The 24,400-nt window shown below is 37.1% G+C and overlaps 2 protein-coding genes across 2 annotated transcripts; one reads left to right on the top strand and one right to left on the bottom strand.

Annotated features, from left to right (window-relative positions):
* The first annotated feature begins 6,759 nt into the window (after window positions 1–6,759).
* Window positions 6,760–7,758, top strand: LOC126410105 (glycine-rich cell wall structural protein-like). Its single transcript, XM_050078094.1, has one exon. The coding sequence runs from the start codon at window positions 6,760–6,762 to the stop codon at window positions 7,756–7,758; it is 999 nt and encodes a 332-aa protein (XP_049934051.1).
* Window positions 7,759–9,405: 1,647 nt separating this feature from the next.
* LOC116254394 (spindle assembly checkpoint kinase-like) lies at window positions 9,406–23,576 on the bottom strand. Its single transcript, XM_031629773.2, has 13 exons — window positions 22,689–23,576; window positions 20,790–21,204; window positions 19,969–20,611; window positions 18,018–18,058; window positions 17,685–17,753; window positions 15,768–15,868; window positions 14,476–14,554; window positions 11,434–11,532; window positions 11,292–11,360; window positions 11,137–11,186; window positions 10,963–11,044; window positions 10,052–10,146; window positions 9,406–9,979 (listed from the first exon to the last, which is right to left on the bottom strand). Exons 1-13 carry the CDS (start codon window positions 23,114–23,116, stop codon window positions 9,874–9,876), a joined length of 2,277 nt encoding a protein of 758 aa, XP_031485633.1. The 5' UTR covers window positions 23,117–23,576; the 3' UTR covers window positions 9,406–9,873.
* Window positions 23,577–24,400: the final 824 nt, after the last annotated feature.

Below are 24,400 nucleotides of genomic sequence, written 5' to 3'. Positions count from 1 at the left end.
TAATTATTAGTCATTCCTGATTAAATCGAAGAAGTGAACGTGCAAAGATTATAATAGATTATACATGCTTTTAAAACAAGTGGAGAAGAATGAAAGCCTGAAGAGAAGCTGAAGAGTTGCATGGGAAACATATTCCTTGAGATGGGGAAGCGCGCGTCCTTAACTCGGGAAACTCGTTTCTCCATAAAGGGAAGCAGTTGCCGTAGCGTTTCGCACACTAGTTCTAATTTTATCGGATGTCTCGGAAGAGACAACCACACTTAGTTATTAGTTACTATCTGGAGAAACGCGCTTCTCCAACTCGTGACGGCGTTTCTATTAACTGATGTTTTTATCACTTAACATTTTATTTTGTAAATTGAAACTAATTCGAGTTATATATTTGTTATTGTTAATGTTTATATGTTGTTAGATAAAATATAATAAAATAAACAAATAAAGGATTCATGTTGTGATGGATCAGTTGAATGGAACAAAATTGATGCCAAAAATAAAAAATTTAAAAACATCTAAAAATTTATCAAAAATAAGATAGAGCACGACACATGGCATCCCTTCATTGGGCAAATAATTCAATTGACTTGCAACCCATTTGATTCGAATTAGCCAATTCAGTCTTAATTTTGCACTAGTTCAAATTTATCAAACGTCTCTCTTTTCATCCAAACTAGAGCTAATTGTGTCTTCTAATGTCACTATTAGTTTTCATGAGGATCTAATTATAATTTCAAAATTTTAACAGGAGCCAAAATATCATTTTTCAAACTTTTCATATAATGAAGATTTTAAAACTTTATATGTAAATTTAAAAAAAAAAAAATTTAACGGGGGGCCAAGGCCCGTGCCAGCACCCCCTTGGTTCCACCCCTGCCTATCTGTATAACATAACTGGTAGGCCTTAATGACACATACATGATGTCTCTTTAGTTTGTTACTCTTCAAATACTCCAAATGATGGCATGCATGTCACTCGAATTGAACGATATACTATAAAATTAAAGCACCACTTTGCCTCTCACATACTATTCTTCTCATGCTGGTCAAAAGTTCAAAATCTCGCGACCACCTTTTCTGCGCAAGCCAAAGCAGCATAGGCTCATGTCATGAAAGCAAGGGTACATGCTATTCTAGGAGTCTTGCGCCATTAAACTCAGCTAAGTCTCTCATCCTGGGTGCAGTTTCTTCGAGTCAAAACCAAACACCTAAAAGCTTATCAGGTTCTACAACCCCGTGTGGAACTCATGAATTTTCTCCCTCAAATATGGAAAGAAAATGACTCAGTACTGCTTCATTTTTCAGTTGTCTACCACTGATCTAGAGCTGAAGGAGAGGTTGTTCAACTAACTAGTCGATATATAGATACAGTTGATAGAAACTAGCAGTGAACTATACAAGGGCTCTACTAACTTCTTTTCTGATTCATTCAGGTGAAGAATCCTGCTCTTTTCCAGTTCAAGCCCTGCCATTGTCGTCTTTCCTTGCACCTTCTTACTAGCAGTGAACTATAAAAGGGCTCTACTAACTTCTTTCCTGATTCATTCACATAAAGAATAAAGAATCCTGCTCTTTTCCTGTTGAAGCACTGCCATTGTTGTCTTTCCTTGCACCTTCTTAGTTAAAGGTCCAAAACCAGTGGCTGTGGCAGCCTTTGAACTGCTTGTCACGACCATGTTCAAGGGAAGAAAAAAAATGAAGTTCTTTAACTTCACCATTATTGGCTGCAAGTATGCATGCCAGCTCCCCGTGGCTACATAGGGAATGAAAGCACAAATTAGTTCATGGCCACAAATTTGTTGTCAGGAATTTCAGATTGTTGCTTTTTTTTTTTTTTTTGTCCTTTTGTTTTCCAAGTGCTTGGAAGTATGTTGGTGTTAAAAATATTGCGAAGGAAAAGTTGAATTCAGGCGGTGCTGGAAAATAAATTTTGCATTAATTTTTTCTTTTCTTTTTACTGTTTCCCAGTGTTTTAGAAAACGCGTTTTATTCAAAAAAAAAACGCAAAACTGAAATTGAAAACAAGACAGCTGAAAAAGAGGGGGGAATTGTCAAAATGAAAAAAAATGCAAGAAAATTCTTTTTATTCATTTTTTGTCACTTTTCTTTACATTTTTTAGTTACTAGGTTTTTTTTTCATGTTTATGTTTAGTTTTTTTTTTAACTTTTTTTAAAATGTGTCGAGAATATTTTCCTGAGAAAAACAAAGTTTTCATATTATACTTGAGAAAAACCTCATTGTTTTATAAAAACGACATTTGTGATAGTGGTTTTTACTAAATCAGATGTCAAACTGAAGCAGGATTGAAAATACATAATGTTTTTTTAATAAAATTCAAAAATTATTAACTAAGGAATAGCATGGGATAAATGTAAACAAAAGACCCATTGAAATGATTTATGAATTAACCTAAATCAACTGAGAAAGAATAAAAGTAAAAAGATGTACTGCCAAATACTAAGAAAATCATAAAAAAAAAGTACTAAATTAAATGATGCAACTATAGAGACTTCATTCTTTTCTGTAACTTGTTTTGTGTCAGCCAATTCACATTAATCTGTATAGGGAAAAAATAACTAAATTAAACAGTAGTGTATGAATCCATGCACCTAAATCCAATATCTTGATTTTATCGTTTAGTTTGATATTCCAGCTGTTTCGAGCTGTCGATTTTTAACATTGGTATTCAACTCACGATCAAAATAAAATGTATATAAAGTATTGTTGAAGATATACCTTTACTTGCAATCGTATCAGCCTTTGAAGATCTCTTAATAAATTAAATCTCAATATCTTTGGAAGAAAAAAATTTAAAAAAGAAAAAGCTGCCAATGTTTGTGACCTGTTCATCATTTAATAAATTGAAAAATATTAAAAAGCATTTTATGTGCATGTCTTCGGCCTTGAAGAGATGCATGTGCGTTCGCTGTATCATATTTAATGATCTTTGAATTGTAGAAAGTTGGAAACTATGCACAATTTATTATCTGTCATGCACATCATGCAGATACACATACTCATTAAATGCAGCTTCCTGTTTATGACTCATAATTTGGCATGACTCATCGAGTCTTTCATTTTCCTTGATGGTGAAAGTTATTGCTTTTTTTATGAAATTAAAGGACATTCATATCTCTTCCATTAAAAACAACTCCATAGATTCTCTCTCTCTCTCTCTCTCTCTCTCTCTCTCTCTATATATATATATATATATATATATATATATATATATATATATATATATATATAAACTCCCCACAACCCCCCACCCTCCAACTATATGTATAGGTATACAGAGAAATATATAAAATCTTGACTTGGGTGAGCAGGACAGAACCCCACATTACCCAGTGCTGGTTATATGCACATGCTGGTGCACAAATTTTTTTTTTGCACTAGTATGAGTAAAATATCTTTGGTTAATAAAAAAAGAGAACTTTTTGTAATAATAAAAAAATATGAAAAAAATAAATAAAATAAAAAAGAAATTTTTTAAAATAATGTTTCAAAATACCTCAACTCTTACCTCTTTTTTTTAGTATATATCTTGTGTGCACGGCTTGTGTTTCATTTTTTATTTTGAAATGATTTAAGGGATTTCTTATAATTCTTAATTAATGCACATATTTGTTCAGTTGTTGTTTCAAAATAAAAAGTGCAATAATGTTTTTTTTTTTCAACTCACAACCAAATCGATTCCTTGGCTGACTCTATTTATCTTCTAACTTTTATACCACTGCTTGGGACCATCTTCACTTTTTAAGTCTTTTTTTCTCATTAAATGTTTAATACCGTGTATTCAATAAAAAGAGAAATAAACTAAAAAAGAAGTTATTAAGATCAAGAGAATTTATTATCTATCTCACTCCCTTTATATATGCATGTGTGTGTGTGTGTGTGTGTGTGATTGGGAGCATTAAACTCAAAAATTAAATTAATTAAGTTATTAAGATTAATAGATGTTATAATTCTCTCTCTCTCTCTCTAGTGAAAGTGGTAGGTACCAAAACCCTTATGAGCTAAACCTAAGTAGTCATCATGGCTGTTGATTTTTTTTTTATTATTGACAATTGAGAGAAAAATAAAGATAAAAAGGAGATAAGATATTTTAATCTTCTAGCAAAAAATTAACAAATTTTTCTCCTTATTTTTCTTACAATCATTTATCTTAAAAAGATCAATGATCAATATGAGTCCTTACACAGTTCTAGCAAGTAGGAGTCCTGCACCTACCAGCTTATATAAGCTCACATGCTTAAGTAGATATGGAATACTTTTCGCATAATATTTGACAACTGGAACTGAAAAGCATTTAATTTTTGTATCTATAGGCTTTAATCTTTACACATGGCAATAATTATGTGCAGTAATGTACCCAATTGCATTCAAGCAGCAGTACTGATAGGCATGAGAAAGATTTAAATCTTTATGGATCCATGCCTTGACCAGTGAATCCTTATCCAGGATCCAATTCAATCCAAATCGGATGCCTCTTGATAAGAAGAGACGTCTCTTCTAGCTTGTGTTACCAATCAGGGTTTTGCAATCTGGATCTGAAACCGCTAAATATATAGATATCCGGTCAGGTCCCACTAGGATCCGGCTCATTAATAACAAATAATGAGAACCCTCAAACCGGTTCCAGTCCATTTGCAACCCCATTATCAGTATTGGTGTGTATTGTCCTGAACTGGCCCTGGATCGCAGTCTGGAACACATACCTCTCGGACATGGTCCGGCATGCACTCGATCCGAGCCTTTAGCAAAACCCCTAAGGTCGTAACCTTATATATCCAAGGTTTTGGTTTGCTTCGGAGTTTGGGTCGGCATACGGCACATCCTTCAATTCGGATGTCGTTTTTGCCAGCTGCTCAGATGAGTGACATGCTGGAACATGATACTAGAAACATTTATGCAATTGATCTTATAGTTTACATAGCCTTTTGTATGCTGATATGCCGATACAAACAAAGTTTTTCGTGATTTTGAATACGGCACTTCTTTTATGATATATAATAGAACCTAAAAATTTATTATGTATGCTCCCATATATACACAAGTTGTGCTTCTTAGTTAAGAATGTCAAAAAATAATAAAGCATGATTTACAACATTTTATTATGTATAATATAATCATCTTACAGTAAAAAAAAAATGTATAGTCATTTCTTGATTTCTTGGTTATTCTGACGTGCATGCAACAAGGACTAGCAAAATTTGCTCATTCTATCCAAACAAGGAGTTTTGCGCACTTAGGATCTACCTAAATTAAGATGGGTGGTTTTTCAACATGTTTGGTGACCAAGTTCTTGAACTCCACTGTTGGAATTTGTTGGGGTTGGCATCCCAAAAGCACAATCAAGTTCATGATTCTTTTTACTTAGCTTGTTATAGTAGGACATGAGAACTTATACAGATTAAATTCGATTCGATGTAAACTACTATTTCTAGCTAGTTATGTTCTTAAGCAACAATCCTTCTCTTTTTCCGGTTTCACTCATTTCTACTCTAGACTTGATGACAAATGTAAACAAAGCTTAATTTTCACACAATTTATGTAGTATTTATACACCTTTTGATAAGTATCATCTACATAAGAAGTTAATCAATAGTGATAGAATAACAACAACAACATTAGAATTGAGTTTATTTCTTTCTTCAACACAAGCCAAAGCCTTCGGCCTAAATCTATATACATACATAGATATATAAGTGTGTGTGAGAAAGGCAAAATATTTATCACACAAGGCTATAGTTTAATGCAGTCTATCTTTTTAGGACACTATTCAAATAGTTAAAAAACCATTATCAAAATCATGACTTCATTATAAACTATTTAGACGATTCCAACCAGTTTCTTTGTCCTCCTCTTTATAATTAATCATATATATATATATATATGTGTGTGTGTGTGTGTGTGTGTGTGTGAAAGGCAAAATATTTATCACACAAGGCTATAGTTTATTGCGGTATTTTTTTTTAGGACACTATTCAAATAGTTAAAAAATCGTTATCAAAATGATGACTTCATTATAAACTATTTAGACAACCAGTTTCTTTGTCCTCCTCTTTATATATATAGATATATATATACACTATTTAGGACACTATTCAAGTATATGCTCCCTTCTGGGTCTGGGCGGTGGGATTGCTCACTCAAAATGCATAGTGAGAACTTAAATATAACTAGTTCGATCTTTATTTAGTACCAAAGTCTGATCTATGCATGAGACACGATGTTCACTTAATTGGTACGCCTTCTCAGATATAAAGATCAGATTTATGTGATCAGAATCACGAAGAATTGAATCAAACGCTTGGAAATATGAAATCTAGCTAGAGTTTATTGCACTCAATGTGTACGTATAGGAATGCAGTCTTGGAATCTTATTGCTTATATATACAAACACACACATATACACGCACGCATGCATGCAGAACCAAAATCTAAAAAGAAAAAAAAATCGTTTGGAAAAGTAAGAATTTAAGAGCGTAGGTGATGGTGGAAGTCTACCACTACCTAGCAATAAGTGCACCGTTGCAGCATGTTTCTGCTTCTTTTGAGACGCGTAGAAATTCATCTCGAGGACTAACTGGCAGACTCCCTACAGATGCGCTCATTTACTCTCTCTCTCTCTCTCTCTCTCTCTCTCTCTCTCTCTCTCTCTCCCTTTCTAGCTTGAATGTCTTTGGAGTTGTATAAATAGTTGTCAAGGAAGAGGAAGTGGGCATTGCGAGCGAAGTACTCTTGTGGGTAGGAGAAAGATGGGGAGGTTTCTGAAGGCTGTTGGGCTTCTGGGTCTTGTCTTTTTGGCTGCCATTGCTGAGGGGAGGCTTCTTGAGAAGGATAACTTCTTCGGCGGAGGTGGTCTTGGTGGTGGTGGTGGGTTTGGTGGAGGAGCTGGTGCGGGAATAGGTGGTGGTGGTGGGTTTGGTGGAGGTGCTGGTGGTGGGCTTGGTGGAGGGTCTGGTTTGGGAGGTGGCTTTGGAGGCGGTCATGGTGGTGGTCTAGGTGGTGGCCTTGGAGGAGGAGCTGGAGGTGGACTCGGCGGTGGGTTCGGAGGAGGCCATGGTGGTGGGGTAGGAGGTGGGTTCGGAGGTGGTCATGGTGGTGGGCTAGGAGGTGGGTTCGGAGGTGGCCATGGTGGTGGGCTAGGTGGTGGGTTCGGAGGTGGTCATGGTGGTGGTCTAGGAGGTGGGTTCGGAGGTGGTCATGGTGGTGGCCTCGGTGGTGGGATTGGGGGTGGTCATGGTGGCGGTTTGGGTGGTGGCATTGGTGGTGGTCATGGTGGCGGCCTAGGTGGTGGCATTGGTGGTGGTATAGGAGGTGGTCATGGTGGTGGTCTGGGCGGTGGGATCGGCGGTGGTCATGGTGGTGGTCTTGGTGGTGGCATTGGAGGTGGTCATGGCGGTGGGCTAGGTGGTGGAATTGGAGGTGGTCATGGGGGTGGTGTAGGTGGTGGCCTTGGAGGGGGAGCTGGAGGTGGTCTAGGAGGTGGCCTTGGAGGCGGAGCTGGAGGTGGCCTTGGAGGTGGTGCTGGTGGCGGTGCTGGGTTTGGAGGAGGAGTGGGAGGTGGTGCAGGTGGAGGGATAGGAGGAGGATTTGGAAAGGGTGTTGGATTTGGAGGAGGAGTTGGTGGTGGCGGTGGCTTCGGAGGCGGAGTTGGTGGCGGCTTTGGAGGAGGAGCTGGTGGTGGCTTCGGAGGTGGAGCTGGTGGTGGTGGCGGTTTTGGAGGAGGAGCCGGTGGTGGCGGCGGTCTCTGATTTGCTTCAATGCGTGCAGTAATACTGGATATATGGTTTCTGATCGTCCATAGGGTACTGTTATTGTTTAAATAAGTGCCGAGGCACGTCCAGCTACTTAGAAATTGTTGGTACATATATAGACGAAGACCTAGAGAGAGAGAGAGACTGCGTGGAGACCATCTATTAGAGCCTGAGTAGCCTTTGCAAATTCTACCCTTTTCTTCTTTCTTTTTGTATCGTATTATTGCGTCCTGTTATGCATAGATTTGCTTATTTTCAGTTCGGTTTGCTTCTTTTTCAATTCTCTTTTTTCCTCTCTCTCTCTCTCTCTCTCTCTCTCTCTCTGTGTGTGTGTGTGTGTGTATGTGTGTGTGTGTGTGTGTCAGAGAGAGGGAGAGGGAGAGGGAGAGTATTTTCTTGTTAAAGAGAATATGATGCTTCAGCTTTCAAATCTATTAGAAGAAAGAGCAGAAGCTTCAATCTCTAAATGGCCAAAGATGATCTAGCAAACGAAACCAGTATCCTTTGGGGGAGGTCCAATAGCAATTAGAACTCATCACCTACACATTACTTTACTGCTATTGGTGGACAAGAGACCGAAGGGGCATATGGTTCTTACTCCTAGAGACGTCCGGGCGTCTCGAGAAAAGCAAATCTCGGGGCTGCATTTGGTTTACAACAAACGGATGATTTTAGTGCAACTTTTCACCTTCTGCACTTTCTTTATTCCAGGAGTTGGCAGTCAGAAAATAGAACACTTAAATCAAATGTACATCTTTGAACTACAAACAACAAAAACTTGTGCGTCTGGGGTTTCACATGGTTGAGGTACTAGAAGAAAACACCCTCATAGGCCATGTATGAAATGATCTCGAGCATCTGTTACACCATCTTACAGATGCATTGCAGAATAAAATATGGAAACCTGCGCAGGAAAGTATTTCACTACAGCAATGCCAGTAGTGGTGCCGAATGCGAAATATATCCCAACTTAAAAGCTAAATTTTTTGGAGTGTGAGATTACAAATACAGTAGTTGCACTTCATGTAATGACATTCAAAAATCTTAATCTGTAAAGCTTTTTCTTTTTCTTTTCTGTGTTTTTTATCAAAGATGAGGCCAGGCAGAAACCAATTAGGTTATGCTGACAGAGACATACCTCGACTAACTGAGTGGGTTGAAGAAACAAAACACTTGTTCTGCTGCAGCAGTCAAGCCAAGCTCAGGTACCCACCCAGTCTTTTCATGCTGTTGGAGGGCTTCTTTCCTATTTAAAAAGCTGGTTAACCACATAGTGACAGCAGTCAAGCCAAGGTCAGGTACCCACCCAGTCTTTTATGCTGTTGGGGGGGTTCTTTCCTATTTAAGAAGTTGGTTAACCACATAGCGACAGATAGCTCACACTTTTCATAGCATATACGTTGGCCTTGCACCCGGATTTCATGAATCAAACACATGCTGAAATGCCATAGACAAATTTCAAAATTTTACTGGCCAGATGTTGTGGACTCTCCCGCAGACTCATGGATGCAGAGCAGTAGGTCCATGTGGCAGTTAATTGTAACTCTTCCCACACATTTGGCATGATGAATCGTAAAATAATCTGAAAGAAAAATGATCATACATAACTAATCCATGATATGGCATCATGAGCTTAAAGCAAACTAAGAAAACAAACAGAGAACGATAGCATTGCCTTTTCTCAAGCATTGATATCATTAACAGCGAAAAATATGAAATTAGCAGCTGTACAACCACCTACCAAAAGTTGCATGAACAGGCAGAAGAGGGAAAACAGCTACAAGGATTAACATAAATATTGGTTATGTGGTACATACATTGACTTGTCATTGCCCACATACCATGCACACAAAAATTATCAACTATGTCCTGGTATACTCTTCACTCGGTTGGCCTCCTCTTATTGTGCATCAGTGTTCTCATTTGGCCTAATTACCAGTGACAGTGAAAGTAATGTCAGCATCCTCGGCCATGAGCTTAATAGAAAAATTACTCCATCTGGCCGTAAGTTCATTTTGATGATTGTTGCTTCGAAATTTCTCAAGGGCAAGATGCTCAGCAAAATAGAAGGGTTCCATAATTTGCTATTCCATGCCTCTTTTTGGCTAACCATCAGCCACGCAAAGAACATGCCTGAGAAGGATGGGCAGCATACTGCCGCTGCAACTCCTTAAGCCTCTCCAATAGTTCCTGAAATGTCGGCCTACACTGTGGATTGCTGCATAATGACAGGAAGTAATGTTATTGCTGGAAAACATGCTCAAGTTGACTATAGGAGAAAAAAGTGTACCTCTGCCAGCAGTTCTCAATTATTGAAGCCCATTGTGGATCCAACTCATTTGGAAGCTCTAGCCGCTGATCCATGAATCCTACAGCTCCTATCACCTGAAATTTTTTGTAGGCTAGTGGAGTCAGATATGCAGGACCATAAGTGTAGGACATTTACATGACCTTCAAACAGCAGATCCATCAAAGAAATGACATAGGCAGTTTATTATTCCAAAACAGAGGAAATTTAACCAGCGTCCTAATTACGCAGTTCAAAAAACCTGAGAAGAACAATAAACTGCTCTCATGCTCAAGTTAAACATCTCATAAAATATGACATACTAAGATGGATTTGCATCTGCATATAAAATGCTGATGTAGGAATTTGAAAGCAAATGCCTGATCAGATTGTCCAGGACTTGGACCAGTTCTTTTCTCATACGAGGACTGTAAGCCAACATTCAGTTGATCACATGTTATGAACTTATTATAATGCTGAGCTACTGATCATTTTGGGCATATTATCACCAAAAGGATGACATGGCAAACATATTCTACGTGCAATCACTCTGACGGTGATTTCTAAGCATCATTTGTAAACGGATTCTGCTGAAGTACCATGCGAGGATTGGATAATGAGACACATAGGCAGATTACAAATACAAAACATATAGCTATATAGATTCTCCACCAACTTCATCCTGATTCATGCGAGGAAAATTCAAAAAAGGCTCTAGGGTCACAGTTTTTGTCATTGCAATGGTGACAATGTGAATTCAGAATTTTGTGGACAGATGACACAACCATAAATTCACTACTTCAAAAGTGGTACTAGGCTACAGCATTTATACATAATGAGAACGAATATCTAGAACCTGATTTCTCTCATAATTCTAAAACATATCTCAGCTACAATATTCCAGAAAGTTGCACCTGTATTGAATTTAAGTTCTCCCAAGGAATCTTCTCTGTAGCAAGCTCCCACAATATTACCCCATAGCTATAGACATCAGACCTGAGAAATCAGAGAAGAAATTTCACTGTCATAAATTTATTCATTACAGTTATATGTGCAAGTTTAGTTGTATAATTGCAGAATGAATGTACTTCTCATCAGAGGGCTCATTTCGAAGAGTCTCAGGAGCCATCCATTGTGGCTGCATATAGAAAATAATTTTGTTAAAACTAAATTTTCACACCAATCAGATGCAATATTTGAATATTACACCTATTGTAAATGATAAAGAAGACAGTGCACATACCGTCCCTTTACCAGTCATGGTAGACAAGTATGTTTCATGTTTCAGTCGTGATAAACCAAAATCACCAACCTGTTAACAGAACAATCACAACATTTCGATGCAGAAAGTAGATAAGGAAATAAATTTAGGCAATAGAACATACCTTCACAGTCCAGTTCCTATCAACTAACAAGTTTGATGACTTCAAATCCCGATGGACAATTGGCGGATTGCAATGATGCAGATAGTTCATACCACGTGCCTGCATGAGTCAAAATAGGTAACTAAAAATTATCTGGAGTGAGAAAACAAGGCCATTTGACGATGAGAAATACACTATTCAACGAGAAAAAGAAATCAAATTTTTTTTTAAAAAATCCTCCCCATCAAACAAGGGAAGGAAAAAGTGACCGTTGAAGGCATTTTGGGAAATTTTTTTCCGCCTGAGGTGGAAAAAAAATTTCCGAAAATATTTTTTTGACCGTTAGGCTTCTCTTCTTCGCGTCTAAGGCTACCCTCGTCTTCCTCTTCTCAAATTCATCCTCCGCCACTGTCTCATGCTGCTGCTGCCACAACCCCCACCACAGTCAATTCTTCACGGTATTGGAGAAGGACCACATACACAGCGCGCAGGAAGAAAACAGACACAGAACGGGAGAGAAGAAAAACACAGAGAGAGAGAGAGAGGGAGAGAAGAAAGACAGAGGAAGAGTACAAGGAAAAGAAATTGAAACACTCCATTTGGTCGAGGGTTTCTTCAATCAAAGTTTGAAACCTTCGATTGACGAAACCCTGGACGAGGGCATGAAAAAATTCCTTGCCGAGGGTTCTGAATGGTATTATAGAACCCTCGACGAAGGTTCTGAAAAAAATCAGAACCCTCGTCGAGAGTTCTGAAAAAATTCAGAACCCTTGATGAGGGTTCTAAAAAAATCCTCGACAAGGGTTGAATTCTAAAAAAAACCACAACCCTCGTTGAGGGTCCGGCTAGAGCTTTGTGAAGAGTTTAAGCGAAATCCTGATCTATTCTGAACACATTCTATGGTTTCATTTTCCTTATTACAATCGCGTGTATAAAATCTAAGCTTCTATCCTGCTTGTAAGGGAAAGGGATCACACTAAAAGCAACACAACAATTTTTCTGGAAATATGCTTCTTTATTATCAAACTAAGAAACAATTTTTCTGAAAATATGTTTCTCAGTCATCACACACACATCAAAATGAGAATCGGAAACATTTTTTCCATTCCTTTATTCCAAGAAATTTATTTTCAGAATTTTTTTTCCAATTCCAGGTTTCCAATCCATCAAACGGCCCCCTAAATTAGATAAAAATACAGCAATAGATTTAATAGTGCATATGGCATTATATAGCCTCTTATAACCCATTTTGTTGTTGTTACTGGTTTCTTGCAGAAGAGCTAGACCTAGCATACTATTCATGCGATCTAAACAATATAAACATGACGAGTGAGAGATTCTGTTCATTATGCCACTAGATAAGATCCTTCAGCAGAGAATACATTGAGCAAGAAACCTTTTCTCTTTCACCAATTTTTGCATAGAATTTTCAATTTGGATAAGGTAACAAGTTGCATGGTGCATATGCAAAGATAAAAGCCTCACCTTGCAAACACTGCATTTGTATATTGGCATTTCATTTGGACTGCATAATGCACGTTCAACTTAATAAGCAGCATTGCTTTCTTAAATTTTACTTTTACTATGAAAGCATGTTGAACCTCCACATGTGCAAAGTGGTAGCTTCAACTCGTCTGTGCTACACTGGGAGTTCAGGCTGAAGCACACAACTGCTTAGGAAGAAAGTGAGTCAAGGTTGAGTTAGGTGACTTGACTCATTCAGAATTGATGAAAGACTGTATATGCAATACCTTTCACAACATTATCAAAAGAGGTGTTGGTGTAGTGGTTGCCCCAATTGTTGGTTCAAAAGGTGTTTTGGATTCAAAGCTCATTGGTGCCTTCTCTGTTTTTTTTTTTAAAAAAAAAAATCTATAACACACAACTTGGCTAAGCTCCTGTCAAACTTACCTAAGCCATGGTGAAACTCTCTTAAGCTCAAATTTAAATTTCAATATAAAAAATATTATTTCAATATCCTTGGGCTCATATATTAACTATCCAGAGTTCAATTTTTCTAAATATTAACTCATCATCTTTTTTTTTTCTTAACCTAGACAAATGTTGCATTGCAATCTTAGACATCTACCATACGGACCTGATTATTTATTTAAATTATTTACTTATCTAAACTTCTGGACATTTGAATCTACATTCACTTAAAACATCAGAATTTGTTAACACTAATCTGCACCTTTGTGTAACCTTGTCCAAGTTTGTTTTTCTTTAGAAGCCCCATCAATAAGTCTTTCTATAAAGTCCAGGACAGTTTTTTCCTTCTTTTGGTTAATTTGTACCATTTCATGTTACATAATCTCACCAACTCTTGAAGGAATCAACTCTCAATCTGAATCTGGAGTTAATTTTTGCAATAAAATTTTTAATTTGAAATTTAAATTTAAATTGGAAATACAAAACTCTAGAGCCTCTTAATTATCTGCGCTACATACATTTTCTGGTTTTCATGCTGTTAGGGCATCCAATTATTCATTACTTTTTTCATCCAGATTGAGGACCATAATTATGAGGAAACTTGTTGGAGTCATTAACCTTTCTCTGCACCTTCCAATAGATGTTCGGTTATGAAACTACCCCTCCTTTCCATGGTTAGTTGCTGCTACACATCTATACTCGCAGCTGTCAGATTTAGAAGAGGATAATGAACTCTGTCAACAGAGAAGAACAAAAAGTAGATGCAGATGTTGGTGCTCAACCTGTCACTCTTCCAATGTTAATCATGACCCATTCTGTTCATTATATATAGGGTTTATCTATTTTTTACCAACATAATTGTCCTGCAATACAGACAATGATACATAAACACCCATATAGAGAACATGCTTATACAGATTAGACAATAATACACTTTGGACCTGGATCAGATCCGAATGTGATCCAATCCATTAGGACACATTATCGGACTGCCCAAAAACCAAGTTCGAAGGCAAAAATTCACAAGATTTCATAGCAACTGTAGTATGATAATATGACTTGCACATCAAAAACAACCTGTGCATGGAGACTTCAGACTTGTCAAATTACAACATGAGAATGTTAGCTTACAATATCGATTGCCATGTGAACACGCCGTCTCCAGTCCAGCTTGACATTGATTTTCTGGAGCAAACGGAACAAACTGCCACTGCAATTGGAAAAGGAGAAAAGAAAGTCAAACTGCAAACTCCTGTTAATCTATGTCTACTTTTGAACCACAACACTGCAACAATACAGATAATTTAGTGTCAAAAGTGCAAAAATTTAAAATTCACATATGCTGTCCTATTTAGTTGAAGACAAACCTACATAATTGAACAGCAACCTAGGTGCCTAGGCAGGCACACAAACAGCCGAACAGCAAAATTTGGAACTTTTTGTTGTTGCCCATCAAAATTCAATTTCCTGATTTTTTTTACCTTATGATGTGTTGCTTGAATTAAGGAGTTCTGAAACCGCTATTGTCACCCTTTTTATTCTCTCTTTTCCTGCTTACCCCTTTTTTCTCTTCTTCCTTCTCTTTCTTTTCTCCTGATTTTCCTTTACTTTTTTCATTTTTCCTCTCCGTGCAACTGGAACAGTAGAACCAACTAATTTTTCCTAGGCACACAGCTAAGCCCTCTACATACTAGGTGCTGCTTAGCATGTTCAACTACACAGATGATGTCCTGATAGATCTTTCTGCATAAGTCCTATCAAAAGAATCTTTATGTAAAATCTACAACATAAATAGACTAAATCAAGAAAGTTACGATAGGTATAGTGAGAATAAATATCTATACATGATTCTTTCCTTCCAAAGTGCATATGAAACCAAGATTCCACCAAAAGAACCTCTAGGAAGTAACCTGATATTATCCAATTTCAGGTCTTAGTGTCAATAAAAAGCTTTATAGTTACTGGTCTTAATAGATGAATCACCATAAATCTTCTATCAAACACTATGTACCCAATTAAGGACCCGAAATTTTCTGCTTGAATATCGTCTTTGAAGCCCATTAGTTTCCTTTCCCTACAGTGTTGTTAACTAGTGCCTCCATGACACAGTTAATTTACTGATTCTTCGACTGCACATATTAATTCTGACAACCATGAAAAAATTATAAGAACCTCTAGTTCAAGGTACCCATCTGACCATTAAAAGGTTAGCATATCACTTTCTAAAAGACAGGAAAACTTATCAAGCAATCCATTCAGAGATTGCAAGCAGATGGAATGGCGGGAAAAAGAAAAAAAAAATCAAACAATTTGTATATAAAAAAAATAGAAACCACATGCAATCCAACTATATGGCACAACTAAGTCATAATAAAAGATTAGTGCTCCTTTTGTTGAGGAATAACCAAAGAAGGAAAACCAACCGTGGCAAAAACTCGGTAACGATGCAAAGGCGCTCAGGGGAAGCGACTGCCCCCATAAAGAGTAGGACATTTGGATGCCGCAACCTCTTCATTAGTGAGACCTTCACCAGAAAAAGAAAAGAGGAAGCAAAAAATAAAATTTCACATTAAATAGCACTAAAATATGCAAAAGAGATGGTGATCCTACCCCAATTTTTTCGAGTAATCAGCAGAAACAAACGACCATCAAAAGGCTAGACATTCAAACAGCAAAAAGGTACAACGATAACCACCAAATAAATTTCCTAGGTGAAATCAAGTATGGTAAACCATCATTAAAGCTAAAAATCTTGGCAGGGAACATACTGTGTAGCTACTGCATGTAGTTGGAAAATTGATCAATTCTGCATTTTGATAAACAGGCTTATCACAACTGACAGGATCTGAACCAGGCATTGACACCTAGCCTTTCAATGAAATTCTTCATGTCTGCTCAAATTGTCAAAATAAATCCTTCTCTAGTTCTCTCTCCTTTTTATGGCTGCATCTAGAATCCAGATCTAGAACAACATGATAACTACTGAAGTTGTCTTTCTCAAACAAAACATTCTTGAGAAGAACCACTTCCACCTATATTATCATAAATTGTTTCACAAAAATTTCCAAACACAAGATGTTGTTATGATGAAATTTTGATTCTCTCAACATTCTTTTTAGCATTAAAGGAAAGTTAACTTTGGAAGTCAGAAGGCCTTAGGATGCTTTTCACTTGGAATATGTGTTTCACCTTTCTCTTAATTCTGTTTTTAGTCAGTTCAACATTTTCATTTTCATGGTTTCACTTCATTTTTCATGTTGAAGAGCAAATGGCAAAAGCAAACAAATTTTAGAAATCCACTATTAAGCCTGTGAGTTTACTAATAAACATTCTGCACATATGTTTCCGACTGAAGACAGAAAACGAAATTTAACAAGCTTTCACCATACTTGAATAATCAGTGTAAACCATGCTATTTCTTGATGCCATTTATGGTTTCATGATCGAAGAGTTGTATCTATCTTGTGGGGATACAAAAAGGTAGCTTTTTTTATGCTTTCCATAATTCCATTTGGAATAGTGGGAACAGGCAATGCCTTGATGAGGATAAAATCATGACATCAGAATTTATTTGACATCAACAAATATATTAGGCCTACCACAGATTTGCATTCATACAAGGCTTGCAAAAAATAAACAGTGGAACAGATATGACAGAAACAACCATCAAGTTTCCCCATGAAAATATGAGATGCCTTTGTGCAAACTTCAATGTTACTGAAGTAAATTGTGTCAAAGCTCTCACATACTAACATTAAGAACCAACAATTAATAATGCATGACAGCTTCACTACCTGATACTCAAGTGTATTTCTAGGACCACATCCTCTTCCTATATTTTAATATAGCATTGCTTGAAAATGGGATTCTATAATTGAGTCGTTTATCATTTTGATAAACTGTTTCAACTTTCAAGGACAGTCTTTTATCATGACTTTTGCTGGTAACAAGTTTCAGGGTTAATAGCAACTACTTTACATGAAAGAGCAGCAATTAGAAACTGTCAATCTTGTATATAGAGGTTTCAAAGGGAAGTGACCAATTTCTGATATTTATGGCATTTCCGTCGAGATATGTTCACAAAACAGCAAAAATGTCTCGGAGAGTAAGAGAAGTTTGTTCAAGGTATCTCACACCCTGTTAAAGCATCAATGCATGAGGGGGTGGTTTGACAACAGGATAAAGCAACACAATCAAGAAAGAAGATTCAGGAAACTTTTAGAAAAAAGAGCAGCAAGATCTGCATGATTTTCCTTAATCCTCTACCATTGTGCACCATGAAGCCAGTTAAACATTGATGCTAAATCAGGTTTTGACAAATAATTGCTTCATCTCATTACCTCTTGCCTGAAGGACTCAATGATTTCCTCAGAATATTCCTGTTTAGCAAAAACTTTAACTGCCACATCCTGTAAATGCAGGAAGAGTTGGGTTATCAGACACAAATATATGGATATTTTATCCAAAGATAAAACATTAAGGTGAACAAATAGATACTGTGAGGAGATGTTCATGTATCAAACTTATAACCATATGCACATTTTCCAGTGATGCAAAACATGCTTTCAGACCAAATTGTTCAACAGGTAAGCATCAAAGTATGCACTTGCTATCGATATACTCAAAAGGAAATATTTTCATATCAGCCTTCAAAGACAAAAAAGGACACATACCGAGCCATACCAAAGCGCATGATAGACACTTCCACAGGAACCTGTTCACAGGTAAAAAAAAAATCCAAATTAAACACCAAAAGTTGGCAAGAAGAATTAGATATGGCCTCCAATAATAGACTAATATTCTCCATTGGGACAGAAGGGCCTGAATCGGAATTAATGGTGATTCCCCTATTTTGACAAGCTGGTAAGATTTAAACTTGCAAACAAAAAGACTTTGAGTTCATTTTTTCCACTTAAAAGAAAAAGGTCAAGTTTTACAAATGAATTTTTGCAACAAAACTATACACCTCAAAATGACAGTTAACAGGTCTGAGATGAGAGACTCAGGTAAAAGCACATAAGAGCAAATTATCCACCTCACCGCAGTTTCATCAACAAGGAACAGATAACAGACTGTGACATCTATGTGATAATCAGAGAGCAGATTTTCTGAGAGTACCGGTTATTTTCATTTAAGATAATCAATAAATCAATTCAACCAAGGAAAGTTAATTTTGATAAGGTAATAGTTGACAAGCCCGACCATATATGAAAATAGAAGGCATGAAAATTTGCTGAGGGAGATCTATGTGGATAGCATTGCAAGCACAAGCTGTTCAAAATGCAGATATGTTACTTATAAAATAAGCAGGAAAAGCCATGACCATCATTTCAATAGCATCACAGAAGCTGAGAGGATAGTGTTGAGAGGAATATTCTACACTTTGATCAGCTACCCCAATTATAAGACCTGATTTTGGCATCAACAGGATGAGATTGGACCAGGACCAGTAAAAACAGAACAAATTCTCAGCATGCCACAAAGTATTTATACATAAGGGAAAGAAAATTTTTGGCGGTATACAAAGGACAAAAGAAATTTGCAATTTTGCATGCCAATATATTCCAAAATGAAAAATCATGGATCAACTTCAGGCCTTTGTTTTTGGAGATCAACTGACTTCAGCTACACAAATATCATTTTGAGGTTATAGAGGAGAGAAAGAAACATTCCTAAAGTGAACAATGAGAAGACTGTGAATTACCAATCCCCACAATATATTCCCGTACCATTCACCATACAAGGACAAGTGAATTCATGCATCCAAGAAAGTGGAACAGTGACAGACCTTTTTCATTTGGAAAGGAATCATCATCTCAAACCTAAATGAAGGCACCAAAAGTTTCATTTAAATTGATCAGATGCATCTCAAATGTTTAACTCAAAAAGAAATATATATTACATATTTGTGTTTATATGGTTAATGACAATGTTTCGAAATATTCAAGGAAATTTTAAATATAATTGAAATCCAAAATTTTCATGGTGTTTTCAATAATATAGCTTTTTCATCATACAGTACGAAAATGGGAAACTGTCTCGACTCTTTCATTTTGAGCAAGCTTTTTTAGTAATTTCCTCTCTTTTTTTTTTAGCAATTCAATCCTTTTCCACTTTTTCTGTTGTTCTCTTCCTGGTTAGATGTATCTTTGAAGTTTCCTAGACTTACACAGGGAAATAATTCGCTATGTGAATGTCCAACTTTCCAACACCAATTATCCATCTCAGACAATATCAGAAAAGAAATGAGGAATAGAAAACCTATAGTTTCCAAAAGATGCACAACATGAACTTCACTATGGAGTGCTTTTGTAATCCAAGTAATGTGGCTTGATACAAGCCTTCCGGAATGGTTACAGTGAAGCATGGAAAGCTGCCTATCAGACTTAAGGTCTGAAAGCATCTTGAGTTCTAAAAGTTGATTTTGGGTGGACCACTGTGTCGGAAGTCCCTAAACTAATACTGTACTGCTTTCCCCTGGTTTTTTTTCTTGTGATGATTTATGTCCAAATAATCGGGAATACAAAAGTTAGCACCATAATCCTGGATAGAGTTTTAGTTCCATTTCCAACAAATATTCCCTTACATGCCTTCTGAGATAAAAGATTTTGTTGAAATATTTACCTTGTCCAATCTGTTCTCCGATGACAAGATCTTCCCAGAGAATCTCATAGTCCAAGCAATCAGTTTCCATGTCCACTCTATGCATACCATTGCTACTAGTACTTCCATTGCTGCTCAAGCTACTCCATGATCCCATAGCATCATTGTTGCTCATTCTATTGTTTTCAACAAAATGGCTCTCAGAAGAAACACAACATTCACATGCCTTCTGGTGATTCACATTATTTTCCTGGGAAGCAATAAGCTGAGGGAAAGAGGATCGAGATTTTGCCTCTGCTACATCATGCCCATTTCCTTTCAAATGCCATGATATTCCCTTCTTCCCACTCCATGCCTCTACTTTTGAAGTTAAGGTTTTCTGAATACCAATTTTTCCCTCCCCTTCCTCACTAGCATCTCTATGGACTTTTCCTGGAGAGCTTCCTCCTGGACCTGTAGGTGTATGCATGCTAAACTGTGATTGCAGAACATCACGTGTTGGTGTAGTGGCTCTGCTACATGTGTCTTCTCTTTGGTCAGCAATAAATGATGCATACAAACATCCATTCTCACATAGATGGGCATCCACAACCGCAGTTCCGTGTTCAGCAGTGTTCTCGCTTGTTCGTATATGCGAACGGACTTTGTTTGTCACCTTAGTTGCCTGCTCCAGTTAACCAATATTAGAATAAAAAGGATCCTTCATGCAGCAGTTAGTTGTTTTTTAGGATGTCATACCCACATATGCACGCATATGTGAGAAAACATGCTATACATACAAAGGTACATGCATATGCATGATTATATTTTATATCCTGATACATGCACTTTGCTGAACTCACCAAATTTGATATCTTCGAGGCAATCCCAGCTTGAAATGGTTGTTGAGAATCAACTCTAGGCTTGTTTGTGAAGATGCTTCTAGATTGACTTTGTTTGGAATCTGATCCAGAAGGGCTATAACTATTTGATGCAACTATATTTTCTTTGAAGGGACGTACATCATTTGAGACACAAGTAATTCCCATTAATTTACAGTCATCATCATATAATGGAGTATATGAAGCAATAGCTGAGAACTGTTCCCCTGACTTCTTCCTTGCTAATAACTGACCAGACCAGCTATTTCCCATTTTTATCTGGTTAATTATGTGATTTGGTAGATCAAAGTTAGAGATGCCAACAATTAGCTTGAAGGCATTCTTCCCAAGCACCTCCGATGTGGAATAACCATAGAGGTTTTCTGCAGTTTGATTCCTGGAACCACCAAAACATTTTTAGTAATGAATATACTAACATACTTGATATATATCACAAACATATTCAACCACAAAATGAAACGGATTATATCATGCACATGCAAAGTAATAATAAAATTTTTTGTTTATCGTATCCCCTAGAATGCATGCGAAAGTCTCATAACAAATACAGGGGAGACGAGTCCCTATTTGTAGACAATAGAAGACTCATCTTACCTATCTAGCTGATGGACAGCCAAATGGCCAGAACACTAAAGTCTATAATGCCCTTCCATAATTACACCTATTACAACACTGAGACAAAAAAATACAGAAAAAGAAGAAAAGTACTCCCATGAAAGGGAAACAAACTATGCACATTGGATCAATAAATACAAATACACATGTTAATACCTATGTTTACCTACACACATATACATCTATACAGTGTGCACATGCATGTGTGTGTGCACGTGTGCATGTGTGTGTGTGTGTGTGTGTGTGTGTGTACACCCCCACCCCACCCCACAAAAAATTAAGGTGCCACCACCAAAAGTTTGCCGAGGAGGAATATGAAACAGGGACCTGGAACTATCTGTTTCTCCAGCATCACATATGGAAGTATTACGTAATGTTTCAAAAGTTTTCCTCTAACAAATTGACATCATTTCTTTGTGCTTCATTCTCTCGCGAAAGGTATGGTTGCCAAAGAATTACACAGCACTATCATTGGCATGATACAACTACTTGGTACAAAAATTTTGATGCCCATGTCTTCACCTAAAGCTTCAACACAAATATTCCAAACCTGATTGTTGCTATAGCTCCATATTCAGCCTCCGTAGATGGTAAATTACAATTTTGGTTGTTTCTTACATTTCTCAAAGATCAATGAATCACTTGAGGAAACACAAAAGCCAGTAGTTAAGTGGTGATCATTCACATCTCCAGAATTCAGGAATGAAAAGTTTCCAAGCGAACATTTTCGAATGCAGTTTTTTTTTTCCTGGTCCAGTAACCTCAAGATAAGAGGAATACATAAGATTGACATCAATACTTTCAAACCTGTAAATAGATTTCCGTACAGGCTACAGGCAAGTTCCTAGCATCAGGCGACATGAGCAACCATGCAGGTCATGGAATCAAAAAATTGCTGATTCGGCACAATAACATGCACAATAATACATACTTCAAAATTTTAATCAATTCGCCAGAAAGACGAATTGAGGATTCCCAACAATGACAAATCAAGAACATCCGTGCATATTCACAAATTCAAATCAGTTCATCAAAATGAATGGATACCCATCGATGAGAAATGATAGGCGTTCCACTAAACGGCCTACAAGAGGATTGTTACACTTTCCATGCAAATCAACTTTTAATATCCAACCAAACCATCAATCAAAGGGAATCCAAAAACCCTGAACCTTTTAAGTCATCAAGAAGTGCAAGAAATCAACAAACAATAGCAACATACAACTTCGAATCAAGAACTCTAACCAGTAGATTATGTGCCCGGAAAGATCCGTCACGTGGACGGCCTGTCCCATGGAATGCAGAATGTTGAAGCACTGTTGAACAACATTCGCGTATTCGGTTCCAGAACCAGACGGTGAATCATCGACTGCCCAGCCCAGGAACGGGGAAGGTCGAGACGAAGAAACTTGGCCCTTGGCGTGCCGGAAACCGTCATCCGTCTTGTGGCTTAAGCCGGGGGACCTCGACCTCCGCGGCGAGACGGATTGAGATCTTTGGCGGTGCTGGTGATAGTGAGACTGGGGGTGGGGTGGGTGGCGGGTATGCTGGAGGCGGCCCTCTGAGTTCTCCTCCTTGCTGATCATCAATTTGGACATCTCCTGCTTCAGTTGCTCTTGTCCCTCTTGAAGTTCCTGGATTTTCTTCAGCAGATGCTCCGTTGGAGTCCCCATGAAAAAATGGCGAGGATTTCTCGTCCTTCACTGACTTCTCGGGTTTCCTATGTTTCGCATCCACAGTGGTGGACAAGTGGTGGTAATGGTCATGGATTCTCTGAAGAGCCTCCTCGGCCCCCACAATCAATGGGCTCTCCCTCACCGCTTTCGTGTTTGGCATCGGCCAAATTGACCAAAAGAAGCATGTGACGCTTTTTTTAATCTGTCGTCATCAACATCCAACGGGCATCATGCGTGTGGATTCCTCGCATTCAAGTCATCTCTGTCTCTCTCTCCCCCCAAAAACTTTCTTGCTACTTGGTGGCGAGAGGATACTTTTTGAGCCTGTAATTGAGCGCCATTACCACACTCAACTGGCATCTCTCTCTCTTTCTCTCTCTCTCTCTCTCTCTCTCTCTCTACTTTGCACTTCGGTTCTGCTCCCAATTTTATCAAAGATGAGCAGAGCGCCTTTTGAGATTTCAGCCACTTGGTCTTGTTTTGAAAGAAACCCAACCGGAGAAAGCTTCGAGGTGTTCTAATTTTTCATCTTTTGAAATTTTGATGAGAAGATTTTAGTTTTTGGCTGAGAATGCATGATTGATATGCGTTCATAATGTCAACGTTTTATTTGTTTATGACTACTAATTTAATATAAAATATTAAATTTTATTTTAAAATGAATTTTTTACTAACAAAATTTTGTCTTATAAAGCCGTTAGTCATTAGTAGTCCAAAAATTAATTTTAGACTCAAGAAAAGACTAACTTAATGTATGCTTTCCATTAAATTACTCATAAGATATGTATATTTTCCCTTAAATTACTATTAATATTACATTTAAGGTTAAATTATACCAAAGGACCAATTTATGGTGTGACATCCTTCTCTCCCTCGAGCTACATGAAGAGAAATTATATATATATATATATATATATATATATACATATATATATATATATATATATATATATATATTGTTCTTTCTGATTGAAATGCTCAATGATATACTATGACGTGTTATTAATTTAATCTAAATCTATAAATGTATTCACTGTTATTTAGTTATAGTAATCATTTTTAGTAAATTATATGTAGGGTTGAAACCTGTTACAAAGGTCAAACTATAACTATTGTTTCGAAATTTTAACAAGAGTCAAAATATAATTTTTTTAAAATTGTTTATATATATTAAACTAAATTTTTTAAAATTTACACATAAGTTATTGAATTTTTAAAAATATGGGGAAGGACCATGACTCGTACAGACCCCCCTACCTCGCCCTGATTACGTGTGACAGC

This window comes from Nymphaea colorata, chromosome 5 (assembly GCF_008831285.2).
Source record: "Nymphaea colorata isolate Beijing-Zhang1983 chromosome 5, ASM883128v2, whole genome shotgun sequence".
NCBI classification, from domain to species: Eukaryota; Viridiplantae; Streptophyta; class Magnoliopsida; order Nymphaeales; family Nymphaeaceae; genus Nymphaea; species Nymphaea colorata.
Note: the sequence above shows the minus strand (reverse complement) of the source record. Positions and strands in the feature narration are given on the sequence as shown.

Excerpts from the sequence above, each read along its gene's own strand:
- LOC126410105 (XM_050078094.1), top strand. The coding sequence starts at position 6,760 with ATGGGGAGGTTTCTGAAGGCTGTTGGGCTTCTGGGTCTTGTCTTTTTG.
- LOC116254394 (XM_031629773.2), bottom strand. The coding sequence starts at position 23,116 with ATGGGGACTCCAACGGAGCATCTGCTGAAGAAAATCCAGGAACTTCAA. Across the intron at positions 11,187-11,291 it reads CCATGACTGGTAAAGGGACG|CCACAATGGATGGCTCCTGA; the intron begins GTATGTGCACTG and ends TTCTATATGCAG. Across the intron at positions 10,147-10,962 it reads AGAACTTAAATTCAATACAG|GTGATAGGAGCTGTAGGATT; the intron begins GTGCAACTTTCT and ends AAAAAATTTCAG.